Source organism: Lathyrus oleraceus, chromosome 2 (assembly GCF_024323335.1).
Source record: "Lathyrus oleraceus cultivar Zhongwan6 chromosome 2, CAAS_Psat_ZW6_1.0, whole genome shotgun sequence".
Lineage (NCBI taxonomy): Eukaryota > Viridiplantae > Streptophyta > Magnoliopsida > Fabales > Fabaceae > Lathyrus > Lathyrus oleraceus.
In genome coordinates, this window is record NC_066580.1 from 392,351,802 (window position 1) to 392,376,694 (window position 24,893).

Here is a 24,893-nt window from a genome sequence, read left to right on the forward strand (position 1 = left end):
GCTAACAGAGTATCATCATCATCATGCAAAAATCGACCAAGAACAAAATCCCCAGAAACTAAAATCAAGCATGGCAATATACTCAGTAAACATTGTACATCATAAATCCATTATCCATTTTCATCAAAACGCACAAACAACCAAGATTCGAGCAAAAACACACATGAACACTAAACTTCAGATCAGCATATCTTAATGAATACTGGACCATTTTTAACCATGTAAAGCTCATTAAAATCAGCAAGATGTAAACTATCTAAAGCATGGCATCATTTGGAAAAATAAGTGAATCGAGATCTTACCACAAATGAAGCTCAGTGATGATGCAGTGCTTCCTTGGCCTTCAAAGCTCGAAACAGATGTGCTTTAGGCTTTGGAATGATGGATGATGAAGATCTTTCAGCTCAAGAATGCTTGGAAGTGAACAAATCATGATCTGCCATTGGAAGAGCTTGAAGAAAACAGATGAGGAAGATGCTGTGCAGATGAGATTTATTGCTTGAAAGAACTTCCAAATGTTGTCCAGATGATGGAGCAAACCAAGTTGTTCGAGGGTTTTTGAATGCTTAAGCAGAAAAATGCAAAATGCAAAAATGGAGAATGAGAGAGTATCAAGGTTTTTCTGTCGTGTGGCTGCTCTCTCTAGGGTTGTAAATGAGCAAAAAATGGCTCTTATACTTCTGTTTAGCATGGCTTAATCAAATGCTAAGCTTGCTTATGCCAAATGAAACCAATTTGCAATTTTGCTAAACTTGCATAAGTGAAAGTGGAGGGTGTATGCTTGCACGGTTTGGGCTTGATACAGGCTGTGAACAGACCTTCCAATTTGCTGTTTTTGGTCTGCTCAAGGATTGCTAATATTGCCTTGTTTTAATGAAGCCATTTGCAAAATTTCAAGTTATGCACCTTATGCCAAAATGGTGATATGATGGTATCATGAGCATGAATTTGGACTTGGATCATGTTGCAAATACCATATGAAACAAATCCCAATTGGCCAAAGTGAGAAAAAAACAATAAATCAAAAAGTCAACTATTGGTCAAACTTGATTTTTAAATGAAATAGGTCAAAAAATGCCATTTTGATTGGCAAGGTTTTGGAGGATGAAATTTATATTTTTGGAAAGAGGAGGAAAAATGTGGTTTGTAGGAAAAAACCCCACCAAATTTGGCCTTATGGTTCATGAGATATGGCTTGTTGAAGTTCACAAATTTCTGAAATTGAATTGATCATATCTTGCAAACCATACATGGGATTTGAGAGTTCTTGGACTTTTTGAAAATGGGAGAACAAGATCTTCAACTTTCATGTTGGACAAAAATTCATTTGAAGCTTGTATCATGATGTAAGTTGAGGATCAAGAAGTTTCCATTTTTGGCAGTTGAAATTACAGGTCCATTTTCTATTTTGGGAAATTTTCTGTTTGACTTCAAATTCTTCCATGATGAGGTTTGACATGATATATGAGGCTTGTATGAGCATGAATGAGCTCCTTCAAATCAATTCTATCCATCAAATCACTGATTAAATCCACAGTTGACCAAGTTTGACTTTCTGTTGACTTTTCTAGGGTTTTGGATGACTGAACCACTTCTGATGAATTCCAAACCCTAATTCCTTGAGAACTTGATTTCAAATGATGTCCCAAGATGTATGAACTCTTGATTATTGATCATGGTGCCCAAATTCTGCAAGAATGGCCACCACCCATTGCAATGACTGACTGTTGACTGATTTTGACCTAATTGCTGATGATTGCTTCAACTGCAAGCAACAAGGTTAGACTGACAATATTTTTGTACTTTTTGAATGATAAACATATGAAAAGCAAAGATATACAAATGCAAGACATGCTTGGTGATCAAGAAACAACATTCACAGAGCAACCCACCCACTAGGAGGGACACTAGGGCATGCAATGATCCTTGAGGCCATGATATGATATGATATGGGCCATGAGGGATCTTAGGGCCAAAATTGGGGTCTTACAGATGCCCCTATTTAAGGTCATTCTAGCCGGAGAAGTGAAGTTTAGAAATCTTCATCTCGACGCGGTAGAATGGGCTTAAATAACAGTAATGAGACAAATTTTGGTCCCTAAGAGACCTCATGATGCAGATGTATGCGTGCAAAAGACACAAATTCTGTGGGGAATATGATTCACACAGAAGAAAAGACGATCCATCGGAGTAATGCACTCACCAGGAACAGAGACTCTAACAAGACTCTAGTTGGGGGATAAGTAAAACTGACACAGCGTGAACAAGACACGACTCTGATTAGGGAAAAGAAAACAGACTGGAGAACTCACTGGGGAGTGAAGGACTCACACTGGGGAAAAGAATTCCAAAAGGAAAATAAATCCATTGGAGAGACACAAACTGACTCCTGGGGGGAAGCAGAAGGAAAACTTCACGGAGGAAGCACCAAACAAATGAGATGTTACCGGCATAAGGGTAACAAACTCAGGAAGGAACACCAAGGATACCGGGTTGTAGGTATGTAACAGGTGACCGACCAAAGACGTGAATTGGTGTGTGTTCCAAAACACTCATCATCCTGAAGAGAGCGAAAGCAAACTTGTTTATAGGATGGATATTTGATTCTGTAAAGAATGCAAATCTTACTCAATTGGGGAAACAAACAAAGTGTTCGACAAGAGAGTGCATGAGATATATTATTCATTACCGGCAGACCGTGAATAACGTACTCGCATGGAAAGTTATCCTGAACCGGGTTGTGGGTTGTTTATAGGATAAGATCCGGAATCGTGAATTGGTTTGTGTTCCAAAACACTCATCACCCTGAAGAAAGCTAGAACAGCAGACTTGTTTATAGGATGGATATTCAATTCCACAAGGAAAATGAATCTTACTCTGAGGGGAAAACAACAAAAGATTGACCCAAGAGTGAACGAGATATAATCTCCATTACCGTCAGAACGTGGATAGAATACTCACAAAGGAAGATTATCCTGAACCGGGTTGTAGGTTGTTTATAGGATAAGACACTCATCACCCTGAAGAAAGCTAGAACAGCAGACTTGTTTAAGGATGGACAAAAAACGTGAATTGGTGTGTGTTCCAAAACACTCATCACCCTGAAGAAAGCTAGAACAGCAGACTTGTTTAAGGATGGACAAAAAAGCGTGAATTGGTGTGTGTTCCAAAACACTCATCACCCTGAAGAAAGCTAGAAAAGCAAACTTGTTTAAAGGATGGCTGAAAAAAAACGTGAATTGGTGCGTGTTCCAAAACACTCATCACCCTGAAGAAAGCTAGAAAAGCAAACTTGTTTAAAGGATGGCTGAAAAAAAAACGTGAATTGGTGTGTGTTCCAAAACACTCATCACCCTGAAGAAAGCTAGAAAAGCAAACTTGTTAAAAGGATGGACAAAAAACGCGTGAATTGGTGTGTGTTCCAAAACACTCATCATCCAAAACGCAAACTGGTTAAAGGATGGATAAAAAGAACGTGAATTGGTGTGTGTTCCAAAACACTCATCACCCTGAAGAAAGCTAGAACAGCAGACTTGTTAAAAGGATGGACAAAAAACGTGAATTGGTGTGTGTTCCAAAACACTCATCACCCTGAAGAAAGCTAGAACAGCAGACTTGTTAAAAGGATGGACAAAAAGCGTGAATTGGTGTGTGTTCCAAAACACTCATCATCCAAAACGCAAACTGGTTAAAGGATGGATAAAAAAAACGTGAATTGGTGTGTGTTCCAAAACACTCATCATCCAAAACGCAAACTGGTTAAAGGATGGATAAAAAGACGTGAATTGGTGTGTGTTCCAAAACACTCATCATCCAAAACGCAAACTGGTTAAAGGATGGATATTCGATTCTACAAAGAATACGAATCTTGCTCAGTTGGGGAAAATCAACAAAGGATTCCAACTAAAGAGCGCATGAGATATATTATTCATTACCGGCAGACCGTGAATAATACACTCGAAAGGAAAAGACACCAGAGATACCGGTTACTGGGTATATAATAGGTGACTAACCACAATAGAGAGACAATCGATACCAAGCATCCGGGTAAACGAAAGACAACTCAAAGGGATAAATTGCAAGCATCCGGCAATTATCCAACAACAAGAATATTTGACTCCACAAAGGGAAATAACGAATCTTACTCGACCGGGGAAACGCAAAAGGCTTCGACTGAAGAGTGCATGAGACATATTATTCATTACCGGCAGACCGTGAATAATATACTCGCATGGAAGATTATCCACAACCGGTTACTGGGCTAATAAAGGATAAATCAACCGAAAAGAAAGGCATCGGGATACCAAACTAGGTATATAATGATGACCAATCGAAAGGAAGCAACAGACATTACCAACAAAAGGGTAAATGAAAGGCGATCTGCTGAGGATAATTTGCAAGCATCCGGCAATTATCCACAGAAGACTAGCTGGGGATGCATTGGTATACAACCAATGATCCGGGGAACAAATCACTAGCAAACGGTGAAAGGACCCACTGGGGATAAAATTGCTAGCATACGGCAATTATCCACAAAAGACTTGCTAGGGATATAAGTGCTGATCTGAGCAACTTATACAAGCAAAGGAAAATCATCATCAAATATTGAATGAAGATAACCACAAAATTAGGGTTTACATCTACCGAATACGGGGTAGAAGACCAAAAACTCCGCGTGGGGATAGAACAAATCACAAATCCGCACGGGAAACCAAAATAGGGTTTATAACAAACCACAAACTGCTGAAGAGCAGGAAAATAGGATTTACAACTACCGGGTAGTAGGTAGAAGACCAAAACTCTGGATGGAGAATAAAAGGTGTATAACCACAAATTCTGTCAAGAAAGCCAGGAAAAGTAGGACTTATAACTACCGGTATGAGGGTAGAGGCCCAAAAACATTCCGCTGGGGAACAACCCACTGGGAAGCACAAGACATTTGACAAATAGCCAATTCGGGAATAATCCGAAAAGGCAGACTGAATCAAGACTCATCCTAATGAGGATATAACTCAAATAGGAACATCCATCCCAATATATGTGTTGGGAGGAAACGGAAGAAACCGTCATCCACGAGGATATATCTCGGTGGGGAACTGCAGAAGGAAAGACAACATTTTCTGCTTATGGGGTTGACTCTATATGGAGAGATTTTAACACCCGACATCTGCTTGGGGAGATCTGTAAAGAGATCTATATCACCATAGCAGGAGACACGACAAACAAAGGATACATGGCAAGAAATGCAACATGAATATCTGAATGTTTATGAATATGCATGAATATGCGTGATTTATGTTTGATGAATGCTGACAAAACAGACAGTTCTAACACAAACAGGTTCAGGAACCGAAACGTCCGGTATTATACTTCCAGGGGAAAAACCAACTGGAGAGCCAATCTGCGGAGATCCATATGCTGTAAAGCAAAGATCTGCGGGTACTGCTGAAGAAGCAGAGAATCGGAGGTATCAGGAAACAACCCAATCAGGGTACAGAAAGTCACAACGGGCAAAAGACAGCCACCAAGACAAATCTGTAGGGGAACGAGAGAAAACCCAAGATATCTGCAGGGGATCTCAGTGTCAACTGAGAAACAAAAAGTGCATTGCACGAACTGCTGTAGAAGCAACTCCACATAACTCCGCTGAGGAACAACCCACTGAGGGAGAATGATATCATCCAAATAGAATTTAACTGCATAAGCAATTCTACTGGGGAAACTGTCGGCTATTCTCTTGGGGAACAACCCACTGAGGGAGGACAGATCAAACAAGTAGATTCTGCAACGAACCACTCCACTTGGGGAGAATACATATAGCAAACCGATCACAACAAGTAGATTCTGCAATACAAGCCACTCTACTGGGGATCACAAACAGTCAGGAAATCAATCCGTTCACTGGAGGCTGGAGCCATCATCCGACCATACTGGGGATTGAAGGAGTATTCAACAAGCAAAACTGCCGCAACAAACACTCTACAGACTAAGCTGAGGAAAAGATGGTTGCAATAATGGGATGTCAACCCAAACAACCGCTGAGTAGGAAAATAAATCCTGCTCTGCTAAAGAGAATAACTCTGATGAAGAGATAGCAACGATTCCGCAGACGACCTCGCCGGGGAAAGGGTAAAGTACCGGGTATCAGACCACTGACTTACCGAGTCTTCAAAAAGAAAGAGATCATGCTGAGGAAACAGACAGTTCCGCTGGCAACACTGCATGGGGAAAAGAGGTAACAAATCCACTTGCAACTCTGGTGGGGATGTTAATAACAGCTCTACTCGCGACTCAGAGGGGAATATCAATCAATCAGTTATACTCACGACTGCGCTGAGGAGACAAATAAAGTCTGGGGATATGACCCACTGGAGAAAGTGACGGGGCACCAAGATGATAAACCATCAACCGCCGAAACTTCACAATAAAACACCCATGCTGGGAAAATTGCTGCTGGAGAAACAAAGTCTTCAACAACACTCTGCTTGCGATTATACTGGGGAACAACCCCAACAACAACTCTGTCTGAGGAACAACCTCAACAAAGGTCTGAAGAAAGAAGATACAACCAAATCAGGAATATGAACAAATGTCTTACCTGTTGGAAATCATGCCACCCTCGGGAGAGCACTGAGATATTCTTGAGTATCCTTTCAATCTTGTGGATGTTCACTTTGTTTAAAACAACAATTTTGAAAAATTTGATTTGTTTAAAACAATGACATTTTATCAATTTAAAAACATGCAAAACATTTGTTGAATTGAAACAAATAAGAGTGCAAATAATTGGATAAAAAGCTCAAATTGATTTGATGGAATGGTAGCCTGCAAATGGCAAGGCTCCATAGATCTGTACAAATTTGAAATCAGTGATATATATTGGAAGAGGGCTACATTGAACATAATGATCCTTTCTCTACCAATTTGAATCTCGATGTATCTGAAGCTTTAGTTGACGACGAATCGAGAGTCCTCTGACGAAATGACGACTGATGAACAGAAAGTCTTGTCAGGATGCAGTCACTTGCCAAATCCCTAATTTTTGCCTAGATTGCCCCGGGGTGAGGTACTCAATCTAGCGGGATGCAAATATTCTCTTTTTTCAAGTCTCTAATTTTGCCTGAATCACCCTTACGGGTTCTCCACCGAGACGCTCATTTTTGCCTAAGCCGCCCTTTCGGGTTTTCAACTTAGCGAGCTATTCTGTTTTTTTTCATTTGTTTTTTCATTTGCATATACTTTTTTTTCTAGGCAAAGTATCTCTTGACTGCATCTGAATTCACAGGACGAGTGAAATCCTCCCCATCCATTGTTGTAAGCATCAAAGCACCGCCTGAAAAGGCTCTCTTGACAACATATGGACCCTCGTAGTTTGGAGTCCACTTGCCCCTGGCATCGGGCGCGAAAGACAAAACTTTCTTGAGCACAAGGTCACCTTCTCGGAACACACGAGGCTTGACCTTCTTGTCGAATGCTTTCTTCATTCTCTGCTGATATAACTGACCATGGCACATGGCAGTTAATCTCTCTTCAATCAAATTCAGTTGGTCGTAACGACTCTGAATCCGTTCAGTATCAGTCAACTAGGGACTTGAGGGTATGCTTTTTTTTTTCCCTTGGAAAAATTTTGAAATTTTTTGATTTTTTCATTCTTTTTCACCCTCCTCGCTTTTTTTTTTTTTTTTTTGATTGATTGCATTTGCAACGCCCCAGTTTGACTGTTTTGCTGATTCTCATGATACAGCTGAATGAGCTTCTCTGGTGCTCAAGAAGGCGGGTAATCTCGTCAGGAATCCCCTTCAACATCATCTTCCTCTGCCTCATATACAAGGACTTCAAGATTGGGAGATGGCGTTGGATCATTATGTTCAATGGGTTTAGAAATCCCTGCATAATGATTCTGGATAATGAAAAGCTTTTGAATTAAACAAGCAAATCATTTATGCAGATGAAAAATGTTATTTTATTGTTTTTCAGGTTTTTTGTGATCACTGATTTCATGCAGAAAGCAAAAAGTGAAAACAAATGGAAAAACAAATGTTTAACAATGCATTAATTGAATGAAAACATCATTGTATATATGCTGCCAACAATGTTATCACTTCTCCTTTTGGCATGGGAGAAGGGTTTTAAACAAAATGAACAAATCACGCTGATTTATGAATGACCGTGGGAACATCCACAGCGACCCAATTGTGGCAGACACCACCAGGAATGACAAAATTGTTCAGTCCTCTGCATCTTCTTCAATGATAGCAGCAGCTTCCTCTTCTTCAGGTCGATCATCATGGATGAATCCTCCACTTGTGGACAAACCTTGCTCCTTGCATGCCCCAGAACCATAGCCAATGCCAGCCCGGGATCTATTAATCAGGAATAAATCCATCAACAGGAATAAATCCATCAACAGGAATAAATCCATTAAAAGCACTTGGTCTGGCAAATCCTCTGAGTTCACAGCTCTCTTGCTCCGGATGATCCATCAATCTGGCAGAGATGGCTCTGGTATAATACCGGTGAGTCAGCTTGTCTTCAAAATAAATGAAGAACAGAGGTTAGAACCAGAAGACCAGAAACAAAGGGTACCTGTTTATGCAAGAATGATGCATGAAATGCTTGTGCAAATGCTGTGTTTTCAAGGAACCCTTAGGGTATTGTTTGCAATATTTTGAATATTTAGACATCTTAATTGCTCATGGAAAATATTTCATTCAAAATATTAAGACAAAGAAGTACAGCATTTTTGATTCATTACAAAGAGGAAAGGTAAATGACATCCTATGGATCCCTAACAGCTCGGGATGCTGGAAGACGAGAAGTGCACAACTTCTTGATCTCTCTCTCATAGGCAGCCTCCATATCAGCTTTCTCTTTTGCAAGTCGATCATACCTCCTCTTCCAGAATTTGGATGACTGAGGAAGCAGAGAAGTCCAAGTGTCGTTCGGATCGTCGATCACTCGGTGCTCGAGAAATTCAATCATAGCATCTTTCTCCTTGAGCTGCTGCAGCAATTCCTCTCTTTCGCGGATCCAAGCACGCGAAAGGTCTTCTTCTCTCAACTCCTCTACACGTTGGGTAGGGAGGGTTGAAGGCCCAGCCACATCCAACAGTGTAGGTCTTGGATAATCATATGGCATCAGGTAAGTGGCAGCTCTCTGTCTGACCCAAGAGGTGTATGGCTCCAAAGCAATGCAGTTCTTTGGACCCAACTCATTCCTACTCTTCTTGCGGATACTGCGCCAAGCACGGACAAATCTGGCTTTCAGGCCTTGGGGATCTTTACCCTCCTGAAAGAACACACCTTCTAACAGAATGTTATTGGGTTTATCCTTTAGGGGGAACCCAAGCTGACGACGTGCAAGAATGGGATTGTAGGTAATCCCACCACATGTACCAAGAAGAGGCACATTAGGGAATTCACCACAATAATCAATGATCTGGACGGTGTCATACACGCGATCATACCAGGTGATATCATCATTGGTGAGAGACATGAGTCTCTGAGACCACCGTAGACATCCCTTGTTCTCCTTGAAAGCAACCGTCTGCGGCAAGTGCGAAATAAACCACTTGTACAGCAGGGGTAGACAGCAGACAATGACTCCTCCATTCTTCATATTCCTCAGGTGCAAGGAGACATATGCATCACCCAACAAGGTCGGAACTGGATTAAGGACTGAGAAGATCCTAATGGCGTTCATGTCCACGAACTTGTCGAAGTTGGGAAATAGCACCAATCCATAGATGAGCAGCACAAATAGAGCCTCAAAGGCATCTTCACTCATGGCCTTCCCATAAAAGGTAGCTTGGGCAATGAGGAACTCGGAAGGAAAACCCTGAATTCCGCCTTTGGTAGTCAGATTAGCTCTAATCAGATCTTCATCTATATGCAACAAGCTGGAAATCTCTCGAGCAGATGGAATACTCTCTAGGCCACTGAACGGCACTTGATCCAGAATCGGAATCCCAATGAGGTGAGAGTATTCTTCCAAAGTTGGCAGCAACTGGAAGTCCGGAAATAAGAAGCAATGATGCAACGGATCGTAGAACTGAGCCAGAGTACTCATCAATCCTTCGTCAACCTGAGTGGTGAGCAGAGGTAGAAGCTTCCCATAGCGAGCTTTGAAACCCAAGGGATCTAATACATATGATGTCAGATTCCTTAACTCTTTTACATCGGGCTGCTTAAAGTTGTACTTCTTTGTATGCCTTTTCGGTCTTTCCATGTCTGAAAATTTTGCAAATAACCCTTTAAGTTCCTTGAGAATTTTCTCTTTTGATGACATGAATGCGGATGAATGCGTGAATGCATGAATGCAACAAACACACTCAAGGATCAAGCAAAACACACCAAACAAAGGTCGTGGGAAAGCTCTTTGTATCCCTAATATCAATCATCCATTTTGGTGGATTTAGGTTTTCACCTTATCGACACCCAAGTTCCATTGATATTAACGGTACATGAACCGGTTCAGACATTCTTAATATCAACCAGCCGCTTTGATGGATTTTAGGTTTTACACCTGATCCGGGATCCATTGATATTAACAATGTTTGAACGACTCAACCACGAATCACGGGTTTGTTGAGAGTCACGAGCATGGAGTCTCGGTTAAGAACCACCCAAAGGGAGTGTACTAGGGTTTAAACCTGCCAGACATGTTCTATCAGAGGTTCCCATAATCATCGTTCCATCTCTCGAATATTATCGGAGGAACGAATACTCGTATTCCAAGAATATTCTCAAGAGAAACTCTTATGAGTGTAGTGTCGCGTAACAATCGTATCAGAACTGACATCTGAACGACCTTCGCACTACGGTCCTAAAAATAGGCCAAGATGGGTTTGGTAAACTAAGGTCCTTGGCTTCTGCGGAACATGATTGAAAGAATAATGCCTAACCACAAATAACTTGTGTGACATTATTAATTCAACATGACCTCCACCAAGTGAATGGGCTCGCAAGTCAACTGGCTAAGGAATACTCCACACCAGTCAACAAGACTATGCCATTCTCCTATCCTAGAGTGCACTCGAGTTCGGGTACAGAACTCATCTCACAGATCACCAAAGCAAACAGCAATTGTATATCAAGCAATTCACACATTACAATCAATACAGTCATCCCAAATTGTACAAAAATATGTCAGATAACAAATAATAATATAGCACAACAAGGGTGAAAAGTAGGCAATACCACCAAGGATGATATTTCCCCAGCAGAGTCGCCACTTTTCTGTAGCGGTGTATTCGTCGCTATATGATCTATCGATTAAATCATAAGCAAGGGATACAATGAAATTTCGAGTCGCCACCGCACTTTTATTTATCCAAAGGATTGGCTAAAAAGCGAACAAAAGCCTAAGAAGTTTTACACGTAGAAAACTAATAAAAAGATCAGAGAGTCTGGGTAAGGGGTAAATTACGCAATGGGAAGGTGTTAGGCACCCACTACGTCCTAGGTACTCCTAGGGAGCCCTTTTCACACTTGTTGTAAAAATTATTATTCGTTATGACATAAAGATTGTGCAAACATGATTGGGATGATGAGAAAAGAATGTACAAGTTTATTTTTGGGTTATTGGGTTTGAACGGATGAACCCGCTGCCTACGTACCTTCCATCAAAGGTAAGGATCAAAACGCCGTAGTTCGGCTAAAAGATTTCCAAAAGTTGGTGGATTCAGTTTTAAACACAAGCACTGAGGCTTTTCATTATCAATGGGAGAAAACTCGACCAAAAACAACATCCACCATGCGAGGATAGCTTCGACGTACTTGAGGGGTTAGCCCTGTTTTCAGTACGGAAGTCTTACTGTCGACTCACTAAGGATAGGCAAGATTTACATCAACCACAAAGATAATTGAAACCTATGGCTAATGCATGAAAAGATTATCAATGGACAAAGCCAAAACAAGTGAATGAGTGAAGTTAATTGATTGTGATTGTGAAAGTAGAGTCAAAGTATGATTAAGATTGATTCGAAAGAAGTGTTATGAAATGGATTTTGAAAAAAGAGTCAAGGACTTGAGTCCAGGTTTTTAGTTAGAAAACATGAAGATGTTTGCACAATATCTATGTCAAGTTTGAAATCAAAGTGTGAAAAGGTTTAGGACATAATGAATGATGAATGGATGAAGGTGGAAAGTAAAACTTCTTGGAAGGTTCACTTCTTGAAATCATATAGAAGATGATTCAAGTGTGTCCTTTGGAATAGCAATGGATAATAACAAACAAACAAGAAAGAAAGTCAACAAAAGCGGATATCGGAGGCCAATCACTGGGCTTATACCAATCTCCTAAAATAAAACTGGATATCAGATGCCACTCAATGGTCTTACACTAATCTCCTCAAACAAAGAAATAAAAGGCGGATACCGGATACCAATAGATGGATTTACACCAATCTCCTAAAATAAAACTGGATATCAGATGCCACTCAATGGTCTTACACTAATCTCCTAAAAACAAAATGAAACCTGGATACCGGATGCCAATCTGTCTGAGCTTACACCAATATCCAACATATGATCATAGGAAAGCAAATGCCAACTAGCAGGGACTTACAGTTGCAACCTCACATAAACAAAGAAAAGCAAACATGGATGTCAGATGCCAATCTGTCTGGGCTTACTCTAACCTCCACAGTATGGTCCTAGGAATACAAATGCCAACTTGCAGGGACTTACAGTTGTATCCTCTCATACAAACAAGCAAAACAACATGTGATCATAGGAAAGCAAATGCCAACTAGCAGGGACTTACAGTTGCTTCCTCACATACAATCAAATGCATCAAGCAAAAATAAGATGAGTGGCCAAGGTGATGGTCTTATACTCACTTCCATATCATAGGAGCAATGGCCAATGGATGGTCTTACAATTGTCCTCAATGGGTAAACAACAATGATAATGTCACAAAGACAAATGAGATGATTATGCATTGATGAGCAATTAATGATGATGAGTGCACAAAGCATGAAAGCGAACATGTGTATATGAAGCAATCAATCAATCAATCAATATCAAACAGCACACTCTATAGCCAAACAAGGAGGCTCACACAAGAGGGTTAGGCATTGAGGCCAACTGGAATAGGGTAAAAAGTTGCTCTTAACCTTGCCATTGAGGGGCTAAGGTGAAGCAGATGAAAGGAGATGAGGGGTGTGCCTCCTTGCTTCTATCCCTAATCAGGGAGAGCATTAGAAAGTGTGGGAGCTCAGAAAGATGGAGCTCTTTCCACATTATTGACTCGATAGATCTTGGGTTTTTATCTCAATGCTTCAACCATGTAATGGGAGCAAGGAGAGGACACACTGAATAGTAGGGGATAGTCTACTTATCCCTTTGATCTACCAATTGCCTTACTTGAAGGACTTTTCCTGCTTGGGACAATTTTAAACACACACAAGCATTGCCTCTTAAGGAGGACTTCAGACAGTTTGCCCGGTCAAATAACAGACCGGGTCTCCAGACTACATGAAGAAGAAGTAATTATACCTCAAAGCAAATTGCTAAATAGCAAAGCAAAGCAAGTTCAAAGAACTTAAGCAACTAAAGTACCTGAAAAAGTCAAACCAATTAGTAAACAGTTCAACAGTTTAAAACAAAAGGAATGGATAAACAACAGTCAACCACAGAGGGACCAACGTGCAAAGCACAAGACTCAACTATATGAGTCACACCTACAAAACAAGGGTTAGCACATGATATATATAATCCAACTCAATCAAATTTGAATGATCTTTGAGGCATTGGTGCTTAACCTGAAACATTAACTCAATTGTAAGCTCAAAAGACCACTAGGACTAGCCTAGGGTCAAAGATGAAAGAAAAGGTCAAAACAGCAAAGAAAAGTCAACCCAATTCATGCTCAAACATTTAAGAAGCTACCTCAATTGGATTCACAATCAAATCATGCATCATTGTCATTTTATAGACCAAAGAAGTCAAAACATGGCAAGAGGGAGCACACAAAAGGTCAACAGCAAGACCAAGCTCAAAAGCAAACATAATCAATTCCAAAAATTATGAGATAATTCATACTCAAACACAATCCATAACATAGCATGCATATGAAATTTCAGCTCAATTGGATCATGGGAAGATGGTCAAATAAAATCAAGAAGTCAACACATTTTCAAGTGTGCACAAAGAAGTCAACAAAACATGTGTCATCTTCAAAAAATCATAACAAAATGAAAACAGATGAGAAATGAATGGGATTAACACCAATGCAAAGCTCAAGATGTCTAGTATGCACATATGAAATTTCATGATCATACAATAAGATATGAGAATTTCATAAATGATTTGGCAAGATGCATCACACAAAGTCAACAATTGACTAGGCAGGGAAGAAAAATCTCAAACAAATTGGAAATTGCACAATTAATTCCAGGAAAATTCATACACCAACTAGACATATGAGAAAACATTCATGCAAAATTTCAAGTTATTTGAAGGCCAGGAGACATGTGAACAAAAATCATGAATTAGCATAACATTGGTGTGACACAAATTGTCACACCCTACTTCAGAAAATCATAACTCACACACCACAAATGATAAATGCACAAACTTTATACCAAAACAAAGATGAATGAGTCTAGTTTCACCACAAAAAATTCCAGAACCATTGGATGCATCATCATTATTTCATAAAAGGAATGGCAAAAGGTGTCAATTGGGCATACATGACAAGAAAACTCATACTATTTAAAATCCAGCCACACAAAAAATTATTAAAAATCATGATTAAATACTAGACATTCTTGTGAACATTATGCAAAAAATTTCAGGATTTTTGGATGAATAATGAAGGAGAAATGGATTTTAGAAGATGAGTGAATAAATTGTAGCAACATGAATACATAGCATGGAACAATGAGTCAAACATGTGGTCAGCGTGGCAATTTGGTAAATAGCGCCCTCACTTACTCAAACGATGCGTTTAGGCAGGGGAAATGAAATGTTCCCATTGGCTGATGGCCAATGGAACAGTACACGGACCAATGAGCATTCAAAATTCTGGGTTTTAAAACCCTAGGGTTTAACAGCAAGGCATTGGTTCATCTTCATCAAAATCATGGCAATCGAAATTCCAACATCATGGCAAACATCATGGCAATGAAGCAACAATGTTCATGCGCATCTAAACAGCAATAAACCAACCTAAGTTCATGCAAATTCTGGACAAGTTTAAAGGTTCAGCTAACAGAGTATCATCATCATCATGCAAAAATCGACCAAGAACAAAATCCCCAGAAACTAAAATCAAGCATGGCAATATACTCAGTAAACATTGTACATCATAAATCCATTATCCATTTTCATCAAAACGCACAAACAACCAAGATTCGAGCAAAAACACACATGAACACTAAACTTCAGATCAGCATATCTTAATGAATACTGGACCATTTTTAACCATGTAAAGCTCATTAAAATCAGCAAGATGTAAACTATCTAAAGCATGGCATCATTTGGAAAAATAAGTGAATCGAGATCTTACCACAAATGAAGCTCAGTGATGATGCAGTGCTTCCTTGGCCTTCAAAGCTCGAAACAGATGTGCTTTAGGCTTTGGAATGATGGATGATGAAGATCTTTCAGCTCAAGAATGCTTGGAAGTGAACAAATCATGATCTGCCATTGGAAGAGCTTGAAGAAAACAGATGAGGAAGATGCTGTGCAGATGAGATTTATTGCTTGAAAGAACTTCCAAATGTTGTCAGATGATGGAGCAAACCAAGTTGTTCGAGGGTTTTTGAATGCTTAAGCAGAAAAATGCAAAATGCAAAAATGGAGAATGAGAGAGTATCAAGGTTTTTCTGTCGTGTGGCTGCTCTCTCTAGGGTTGTAAATGAGCAAAAAATGGCTCTTATACTTCTGTTTAGCATGGCTTAATCAAATGCTAAGCTTGCTTATGCCAAATGAAACCAATTTGCAATTTTGCTAAACTTGCATAAGTGAAAGTGGAGGGTGTATGCTTGCACGGTTTGGGCTTGATACAGGCTGTGAACAGACCTTCCAATTTGCTGTTTTTGGTCTGCTCAAGGATTGCTAACATTGCCTTGTTTTAATGAAGCCATTTGCAAAATTTCAAGTTATGCACCTTATGCCAAAATGGTGATATGATGGTATCATGAGCATGAATTTGGACTTGGATCATGTTGCAAATACCATATGAAACAAATCCCAATTGGCCAAAGTGAGAAAAAAACAATAAATCAAAAAGTCAACTATTGGTCAAACTTGATTTTTAAATGAAATAGGTCAAAAAATGCCATTTTGATTGGCAAGGTTTTGGAGGATGAAATTTATATTTTTGGAAAGAGGAGGAAAAATGTGGTTTGTAGGAAAAAACCCCACCAAATTTGGCCTTATGGTTCATGAGATATGGCTTGTTGAAGTTCACAAATTTCTGAAATTGAATTGATCATATCTTTCAAACCATACATGGGATTTGAGAGTTCTTGGACTTTTTGAAAATGGGAGAACAAGATCTTCAACTTTCATGTTGGACAAAAATTCATTTGAAGCTTGTATCATGATGTAAGTTGAGGATCAAGAAGTTTCCATTTTTGGCAGTTGAAATTACAGGTCCACTTTCTATTTTGGGAAATTTTCTGTTTGACTTCAAATTCTTCCATGATGAGGTTTGACATGATATATGAGGCTTGTATGAGCATGAATGAGCTCCTTCAAATCAATTCTATCCATCAAATCACTGATTAAATCCACAGTTGACCAAGTTTGACTTTCTGTTGACTTTTCTAGGGTTTTGGATGACTGAACCACTTCTGATGAATTCCAAACCCTAATTCCTTGAGAACTTGATTTCAAATGATGTCCCAAGATGTATGAACTCTTGATTATTGATCATGGTGCCCAAATTCTGCAAGAATGGCCACCACCCATTGCAATGACTGACTGTTGACTGATTTTGACCTAATTGCTGATGATTGCTTCAACTGCAAGCAACAAGGTTAGACTGACAATATTTTTGTACTTTTTGAATGATAAACATATGAAAAGCAAAGATATACAAATGCAAGACATGCTTGGTGATCAAGAAACAACATTCACAGAGCAACCCACCCACTAGGAGGGACACTAGGGCATGCAATGATCCTTGAGGCCATGATATGATATGATATGGGCCATGAGGGATCTTAGGGCCAAAATTGGGGTCTTACACTTGGAGATATAAATTTGACCAGACCTGCTGAGACATTGTAACCCTGATGTTGAGGAGAAACCCCCAAATATACACACTCAAGACTCCTAAACTCCAACTATGTTTGTTGTAAGAACAAGTGAATGGAAAACACAAGGAACCAAATACTCAAAGAGTGTCATAATGAGGATACTGCGATACAAGGCAAAAAATGGGGACTGAAAGAAAGCAAGCCCCACAGCAGGCAATCAATTAATCAAATGAAATGAAGAAGCAAAGTTATGTTCCCAAAAAGGAAGAGGAGGGGAAACATGAGATATCAAGGTAAGGCCCATTTTGACAATATGTTTGTGCTTACGTTCGACTGTACCATTTTGATGAGACATGCGTGGACACGTGAGTCTATGAGAGACACATAATTCAGTTAAATACTTAGTGAAGGGTAAAAATTCTCCCCCGTAATCAGATTGAACCACTTTAATGGCAGTGTGAAGCTGAGTTTGAATAAACTTGTGAATTAATTTAAAGGCATGAAGTGTTTCCGACTTGTTTTTAAGAAAATAGATCCAAGTATACTTGGAATAAGCATCAACAAAAGCAATATAGTAGAGAAAGACATTAGTCAAAGGGAAGGGGGCAGGACCCCAAAGATCCATATGCAAAAATTCAAAAGGAGAACGATACATCATTTTAGATGCACGAGAATACAAACCATGAGATTTGCTAATACACCAAGAATTACACCACTGAGTTGAAAATGGTCTAGTCGGAAAGGGAATGTTACAATGCTTTGGAGTCTGTCGAATAGCAGGATAGTTAGCATGAGCTAGTAAAAAATGCCAAAGAAGACTAGATCTCGTGTTATTTACACCAGATGTTACATAACATGAAACTGACTTAGCATTATTACGAACAACCATGGAACTGGATAAAGACATGGAGGAAAAGCTGGACGGAGCCACACCCAAGCGAGAAAAGAAATACAACCCAGTGGAATCATGAAAACCTTCAAGAAATGTATGCTTAGAAACATGAGATTTGACAAAACAACTTATCATCCAAGAACTAAAACAGAACATTGTTATCACACGAGAACTTGGAGACTGACAACAAATTTCTGGTAATACATGGTACAAAGAGAATATCATTAAGTGTAAGTGAAGTAGAGGGACATTAGGAAGAAGAAATACGAGTAGAACCTATACATTTAATGGTTAGGGATTTCCCAGTAGCTACATTGACACGACATGTACCTGAATAAGCTTTCTTAGAATGCAAGTGAGCAGCACGAGGAGTGAGATGGTGAGAAGCACCTGAGTCTCAAACCAAGCCTGGCTTTCAACATCTTGAGGCAAAGAGTACCCATGTGCAGTCGACATTAGGATCAAGACCTGAGGATCAAATGTTGAAGCCTCAAGAGAATCAGAAGGCAGGGTAGCAACATTTTAAGACGAGGTCGGAGCAGGAATGTGTGTAAATTGCTCATCGAAACTATGCCAACAATCAATCATAACATGACCGCATTTTTTACAAAGCTGACAAGTAGGTCAAAAATCTATTATATATTCAAAATCAATTTTGATAAAAACTATCCAACCAATATTAAGTGATAACAATCACTTCTATACTATTGTATCCAAACATAAATCAATTTTAATAAACTCAATTTTATTAAATTCAATTCTATCAAATTCAATTCTCCAAAGGGAAAAAAATAAGAGACATAAAAGCTCACTCGGTAGGTGTTAAGCTCATATAATACTTACACATTACCCATTAAATAAATTCTTACATCGACCATACAAATTGAAGTCATAATCCTTATATATGAGCCAAAATTTTGATTAGTTAATATTACTAATATTATTAATAAAAAAAGCTATATATTTTTTTATCTTTTCTTTCGTATCATTACAAATAATTAAAGGTAGTTTAAAAAAAACAATTATGATAAAGATTTAATTGAAATATCCTGACAGTGTAAAAAGATTTTATACCGTTTGTTAATCTTAAATGTTGGATATTGAAATAAGTTTGACTTTTATTTTAAAAATCTATAAAAGAATGCAAACGAGTGATGATGATGAATCGACAGTATAAATCTTTTTACACTAACCGTGCATAATAATTAATCTCTTATGATAATTAAAAGATAATGACAAATAGTACAAATAACCGATGTAAAAAACACTAATTTGATCTAATAGAATTGCATACCAGAAAAAATTATATACAATTTGATAAAGTTTATTATTATTATTATTATTATTATTATTATTATTATTATTATTATTATTATTATTATTATTATTATTATTATTATTATTATTATTATAATATTGGGAAGCCCAATCCATTTCATTTGGAACCGGCCCATCAACTCAGAATCAACAGGTGGAAGTGCTGTCTCATTGCTCTTGTTTCAGAATCAACAAATCGGAACTCCACTTGCCGGAAAACGCCGCCGCTTTTTTCGTCGGAGGAGAAGAAAGGCCGTCTGAAAAAGTGAGAAACTTCTAGGTTTTCCCTTTTCATCTTTTATTTTTCTGATTTTCATTTTCCTCTCATGTGGTGCTCGAAAATGCGGTTCCAGCTATTGTATTACTGACAACTTAGGTTTTGTTTCAGTCACTATTCTGTGAGGTTAATTTATTGTATTATTATAATTAGATTATGCCATGAGATTTCCATCTAGCTTCTATGTTCGATTTTTCTTTTTGTTTATGTTTGTCAATAATCTCAAGCTCCGATACCCAAAAATGTTGAATTCTTGATTCCTTTGTCTTCTAATCGTAAGCATTTTAAGCGAATAGTACTGTAAGCTTATAAGTTTGTAGCAGTGGTGTCATATATCAGCCATTGCGGATTTATTATCGACCACCCTGGCCAATTTTTGAAGGTTGATGGTGCCATGGCTAATATAGCTCCTAAAATGACTGATTTTTTTCTTATTGATAATCCGCCATCAGCAATTTGACAAATACTGGTTGGTAGATAGAATTGCCAATTGGTTATGATTTTCGGGAGATTCCTTTCAGTTCTGAATTTTGGTTTCCTCTGGACAAATAAGAATTTATTTTCAATAAATCAATACAAATATTGTTTTTTCGTTTTTCTATTGGGATAAATCATTGTTATGCTTGATTTGTAACATGTCTATGTCTCTGGCCATCTCATTATTACATTTGCTTGCACTCATGAGTCAATATATATGGTCGTTGTATTTGCAAAATTGTATATGAAAATTCAATGTTAGGAATCTAGAGCTCATATTGCTCTCAATGGAATTTTATCGGCCTAATTTTCTGTGAAAATATTGTAATATCTGTCTAATATATATCAAATTGATAATCTTTGACACTATTGTTATGGTAAATTGACAATGCTTGACACTATTTATCAAATTGCATAATGTCTGCTTTACTTTTAATACCAATTATTATGTATTGTTTCATTTTTCCTAGCTAATACCACTGTAAGCTTGTAAGTTTGTAAGTTGATAACCGTCAAAAAGCCGTGCAATTTCAGGCCAAGCAGCTATTATGCTATATTTCTATAACGTTTTTGGGATTCAGCGTGATCTGAGATTAACAACATAGGACTATACACTTTTTAATCGTTTACCTTTTTTGGCCCTGACTCAAGTGAGTCAAGATGAGTGTGCTGGGTTAAATTGACAGTTCTGTTTGATTCACCTACATCATTTTTTATAAGGAAACAATTATATGGGTTAACTTATGTTATTTGATTGCACTGTATCTGTGTTCGGTGTTGATGATTGTTGGTTTTGTTCAGTCTCCCATAAAAGAAGATGCCTCTGGGGCTAATTTTAGGAATAGGAAGGACATTCCGAAGGAAGCGAACATCGTCACTTGATATTCTATCACCAAAACGTGCTCCTCGGGGTTTTTACAAGGGAAAGAACTGCCAGCCCACTGGTTTCCACACTCGCAAAGGTTTGTTTCGTCTATTGAAATTCATCTGTTTTTATTTGATTTTAAAATTAAACGATAAAATACATTTTTGTAGTAGTCCAACATTTTATCACTATCTCTGGACTCCATGGCTTAGGCTTACTTGATTGCATGACTTATTTTATTTTTGGAGCAAATGGGGCAGATTTGTTCCTTGTTGATTGTTGGCATACTGATACTAGTCACCAATATTATTATTATTATTATTGTCATTAATATAATAACAGCATCATTTGGAATTCGAGGGCTTAAAAAAAGAGTTCTTTTTTACTTTTGTTGCATATCTTATTTAATTTGTTCCTTAATCTTTAAATAAATTAGATATAAGGAGGGAAGTTGCAACAAAGTGCTCATGTAGTAACATACTTAATTTTGAAAATTGCAGTGAAAAGTACAATGTCCATATATCAAGGGGTAAAGTGTATTTTTGATCCATGATAAAGACACTAGTACCACCATAAAATGTAATGAAAATTCTTTATCAAACAGTGAGCCCCTCAAACTTAAATTACAACGACGGCAAAATAACCAAATCAGCAGATCTAGATATCAACAATTTCTAGGACCAAGTTTTCAAACTGGAGTCAGTAATGTGGTGTAACAGACTAGAATAGTAGATTCACGATAGAAGAGAAAAACGGTACTGCTTTATTAATCAACGATAGTTTCACTCTATGAGCAAACGCGTCAGAGAGCTAGTACAATGGATTTTCAATAGCATAACAACTTAAGAGAAAAATAAGGGTACAAGTAATGATTTAGGAATAATGACCCAAGGTGACTAAGTCATTCTATTCCCCCCTCCTTTATTGTTTTATTCTACCCTTTATAGAAGGATTCTCTCTCTACTACTCATATTTTCTGTTAGGCCTGCGCACTCTTCCACTTTTCCTCAATTCTTGGATCGTAACAACCTCATTCCCTTGCTGAGCTGGCTCCTTTGCGTCACCCTTCCCATGTGCTCTATTGCCACTTGTGTTTGTTACATGTGGCTGATCTAATCAGTAACATTGTCAATGAAGACAAAGCCCCTTCATGAAGCCATTCGGTTATTTGCAGAGTTTACTCAAGCTAACGATGTTGCATTTGATCTTACTCTGAATGGAAAGCACAGGACCAGAAAGTTTAAGTGCTTTTTAATCCTTGTTCAGTGATTTGTAAATTTGTCTGGTTTTAATTTTCTGTGACTAGTTGAAGATGACTGCTCAGTGCAAAAGATGCTCTTGTATTTCACTTTATCTTTATGATGGCTCATAGTCCTTATTATTTTATTTTATTTTATTTTTGTTTTGTTGAAAGAAATTACTTGCATTTCCATGTCCAACTCTAGAAAGTTGTGGACTTTGTGATGATTTGTGTTGCTTCTCATTTTCTGGATGTCCATATAGTAACTAAATCTGACTTTATAAAACACCATTATCGTTATTTAATGCTGATTTATAAAACTCAGCATTGCTTATTTTGTTAAACCATGAAGCACATTTTATATTAATGTATTTTTATACTATTAATTTGAATGTAATCCTGCATATTGTTGCAGGTGGGTATGTGGTATTGCAGGAAAAATTACCAAACTATGTAGTTCCTGATTTGACTGGTTTTAAGGTTTGCATCTTCACTCATTTAATCTTATAATTATATTGTCTTATTTTCTTTCTTCTTGTTTGCCGAGTCGACATTTACATGGAAAACCTTTCGTAACTCGGTGCTTCTTTGATGACAATTTTGACAATGTTCTTTTAGTGTTAGAAATTGTAATTCATTGTTTTGTAGAATAAGCTGTATTCGACTCAGGTGTGTATGATCTAGTCGAAGTACGAATACAGCATAGTATAGCTGTTGTGTCGAAGCCAAAATATAACCTTATATATTTTGGGCTCGGGTTGTATGTTTTGACCTTTGGTGTTGATCGCCTATAAATAGGCTATAGGCATGATGTTGTATAGTTTTACCTAATTAACACTTTGACAACTTTATAAGTTTTCAAATAGATTTTCTAATTCTCTGCTATCTCTTTTTTCTCCTTCATTCTTGAAATCCTTACTGTTCTATCTGTTTCAACTTTCAACATTTAGTTCCTCTGTCTTGTGTGAACTCTATAATTATGTTTTTAGCATAGTACGAATACTAAATTTATCTCCAGTTATGCTGTTTTGACAGCGGAATAGCAAGAACCAAGATTTTTTATTCATGTTATTCTGTTTCATTGATTAGCATTCTCTTTTTTTTCTTATAAACTATTACTGATTCATGTTATTCGTCTTTTACGCAGCTCAAACCATACGTATCCCAGTGTCCCTTAGAAGCGAACACTGCCGAGGCTTCTCAAACGGCTAAGTAATCAAATTTAGTAGTTTAGAATACTTCTTCATATCCATGAATAATTTGCCTGGCACAAATACCCGATACTGTGATTGGATATAAACCCCTAGATTTTTGAATGCGTAACATGATGATTTGGACTTTTCTAATGTTTCTTTTCAATCATTCGTGTTGGAAGTGGAATACTAAATAGATTTCAAAAACCAATTTGGAAGTTTCTGTCAATTATGAACTAATTTGCTGGTTTGGGATGGTACATTCCTTTTCCTGCCATTTACGTATTTAAGTTCGAAGAATTCCAACTCTTTTATCTTAGGAGAGCTATTATGATTATATCTGTCATCAAACCAATGTTTATCTTAGGAGAGCTATTATGATTATATCTGTCATCAAACCAATGTTGTCAATTACGTATAACAAAATAGTGTTTTTTTTTTCAAATTACACTATGCTATATAAGATAACTTGTATTTGACAATATTTTGTATTAATAGTGTATTGTGAAACAATAACAGGACGTTGAAATTATGTTATGCTCTAGCAGTATTGTGAAGTTATAGCTTCTATTTAACAGCACTTATCACACATCATTTATATAAAATTGAAATATTTGGCAGTTTAATTTTGCAATGGACTATTATTTGTATTTTAAAGGATTTAGTCCATGTTCTTGAGTTACTTTGCTTAAAAATTTCAATGGTAGCTTTTCAATGAATCGTCAAATGGGTATTAAGAACTTTTAACATGACCGTTGATTTTGTGAGTTATTAAGCAGAATTGCTATTTTTAACTAGATTCCTACTCTTTTTTAACAGAAAGATACTTTAAATAATGTATCATGGGTATTATGTAAAAATAAAGTATACAACATGACAGAGAACAAAGGCTAAACAAAGTCCAAAAATTTGGTAAATAGAGTTTTGGATGCTCTTTCTACCTTACGAGTGCTATATTTGTAGATGTATCCTCATAGATGTCATTTATGTTATTTTTATTCAGTGAGTTGGTTAATTGTTAAATTAACGACTCCATGATATATTCAAGTATGCATATCTTAAAACACCAATTGCATGATTATTTTCCTTACTTAAACAACACTTCATTTTTAAAACCATTAAAAAATTTTCTTTCATTCTCAATCAAAATTTCAATACTAAAACATCATTTTTGTATTTCATCATATCAAAGGGAGAAAAATAAGCTGAAATTACAAGTAAAGTTCATTAATTGCATCTCTCATTATTGCATTAATCTTGTTTGGGTAATACTAATTTGTGCCCCCATAAGTTAAGAGATAAATAAAGTAAAAAATATTTTTGGAAATTGTGCGGTGAATTTAATATAAATTTATAATTAATGATTCTATTGTTTTTTCCAATAATTTTTTTTCTATTCGTGGGTTTTTAACTTGTGCCC

General features: G+C 37.5%; 1 protein-coding gene across 1 annotated transcript; it reads left to right on the forward strand.

Annotated features, from left to right (window-relative positions):
• The first annotated feature begins 19,522 nt into the window (after positions 1-19,522).
• Positions 19,523-23,773, forward strand: LOC127119697 (uncharacterized). The gene is made up of 4 exons (XM_051049998.1): positions 19,523-19,686; positions 20,977-21,137; positions 22,696-22,760; positions 23,428-23,773. The coding sequence occupies exons 2-4, from the start codon at positions 20,993-20,995 to the stop codon at positions 23,494-23,496; spliced, it is 279 nt and encodes a 92-aa protein (XP_050905955.1). The 5' UTR covers positions 19,523-19,686; positions 20,977-20,992; the 3' UTR covers positions 23,497-23,773.
• The last annotated feature ends 1,120 nt before the right edge of the window (positions 23,774-24,893 follow it).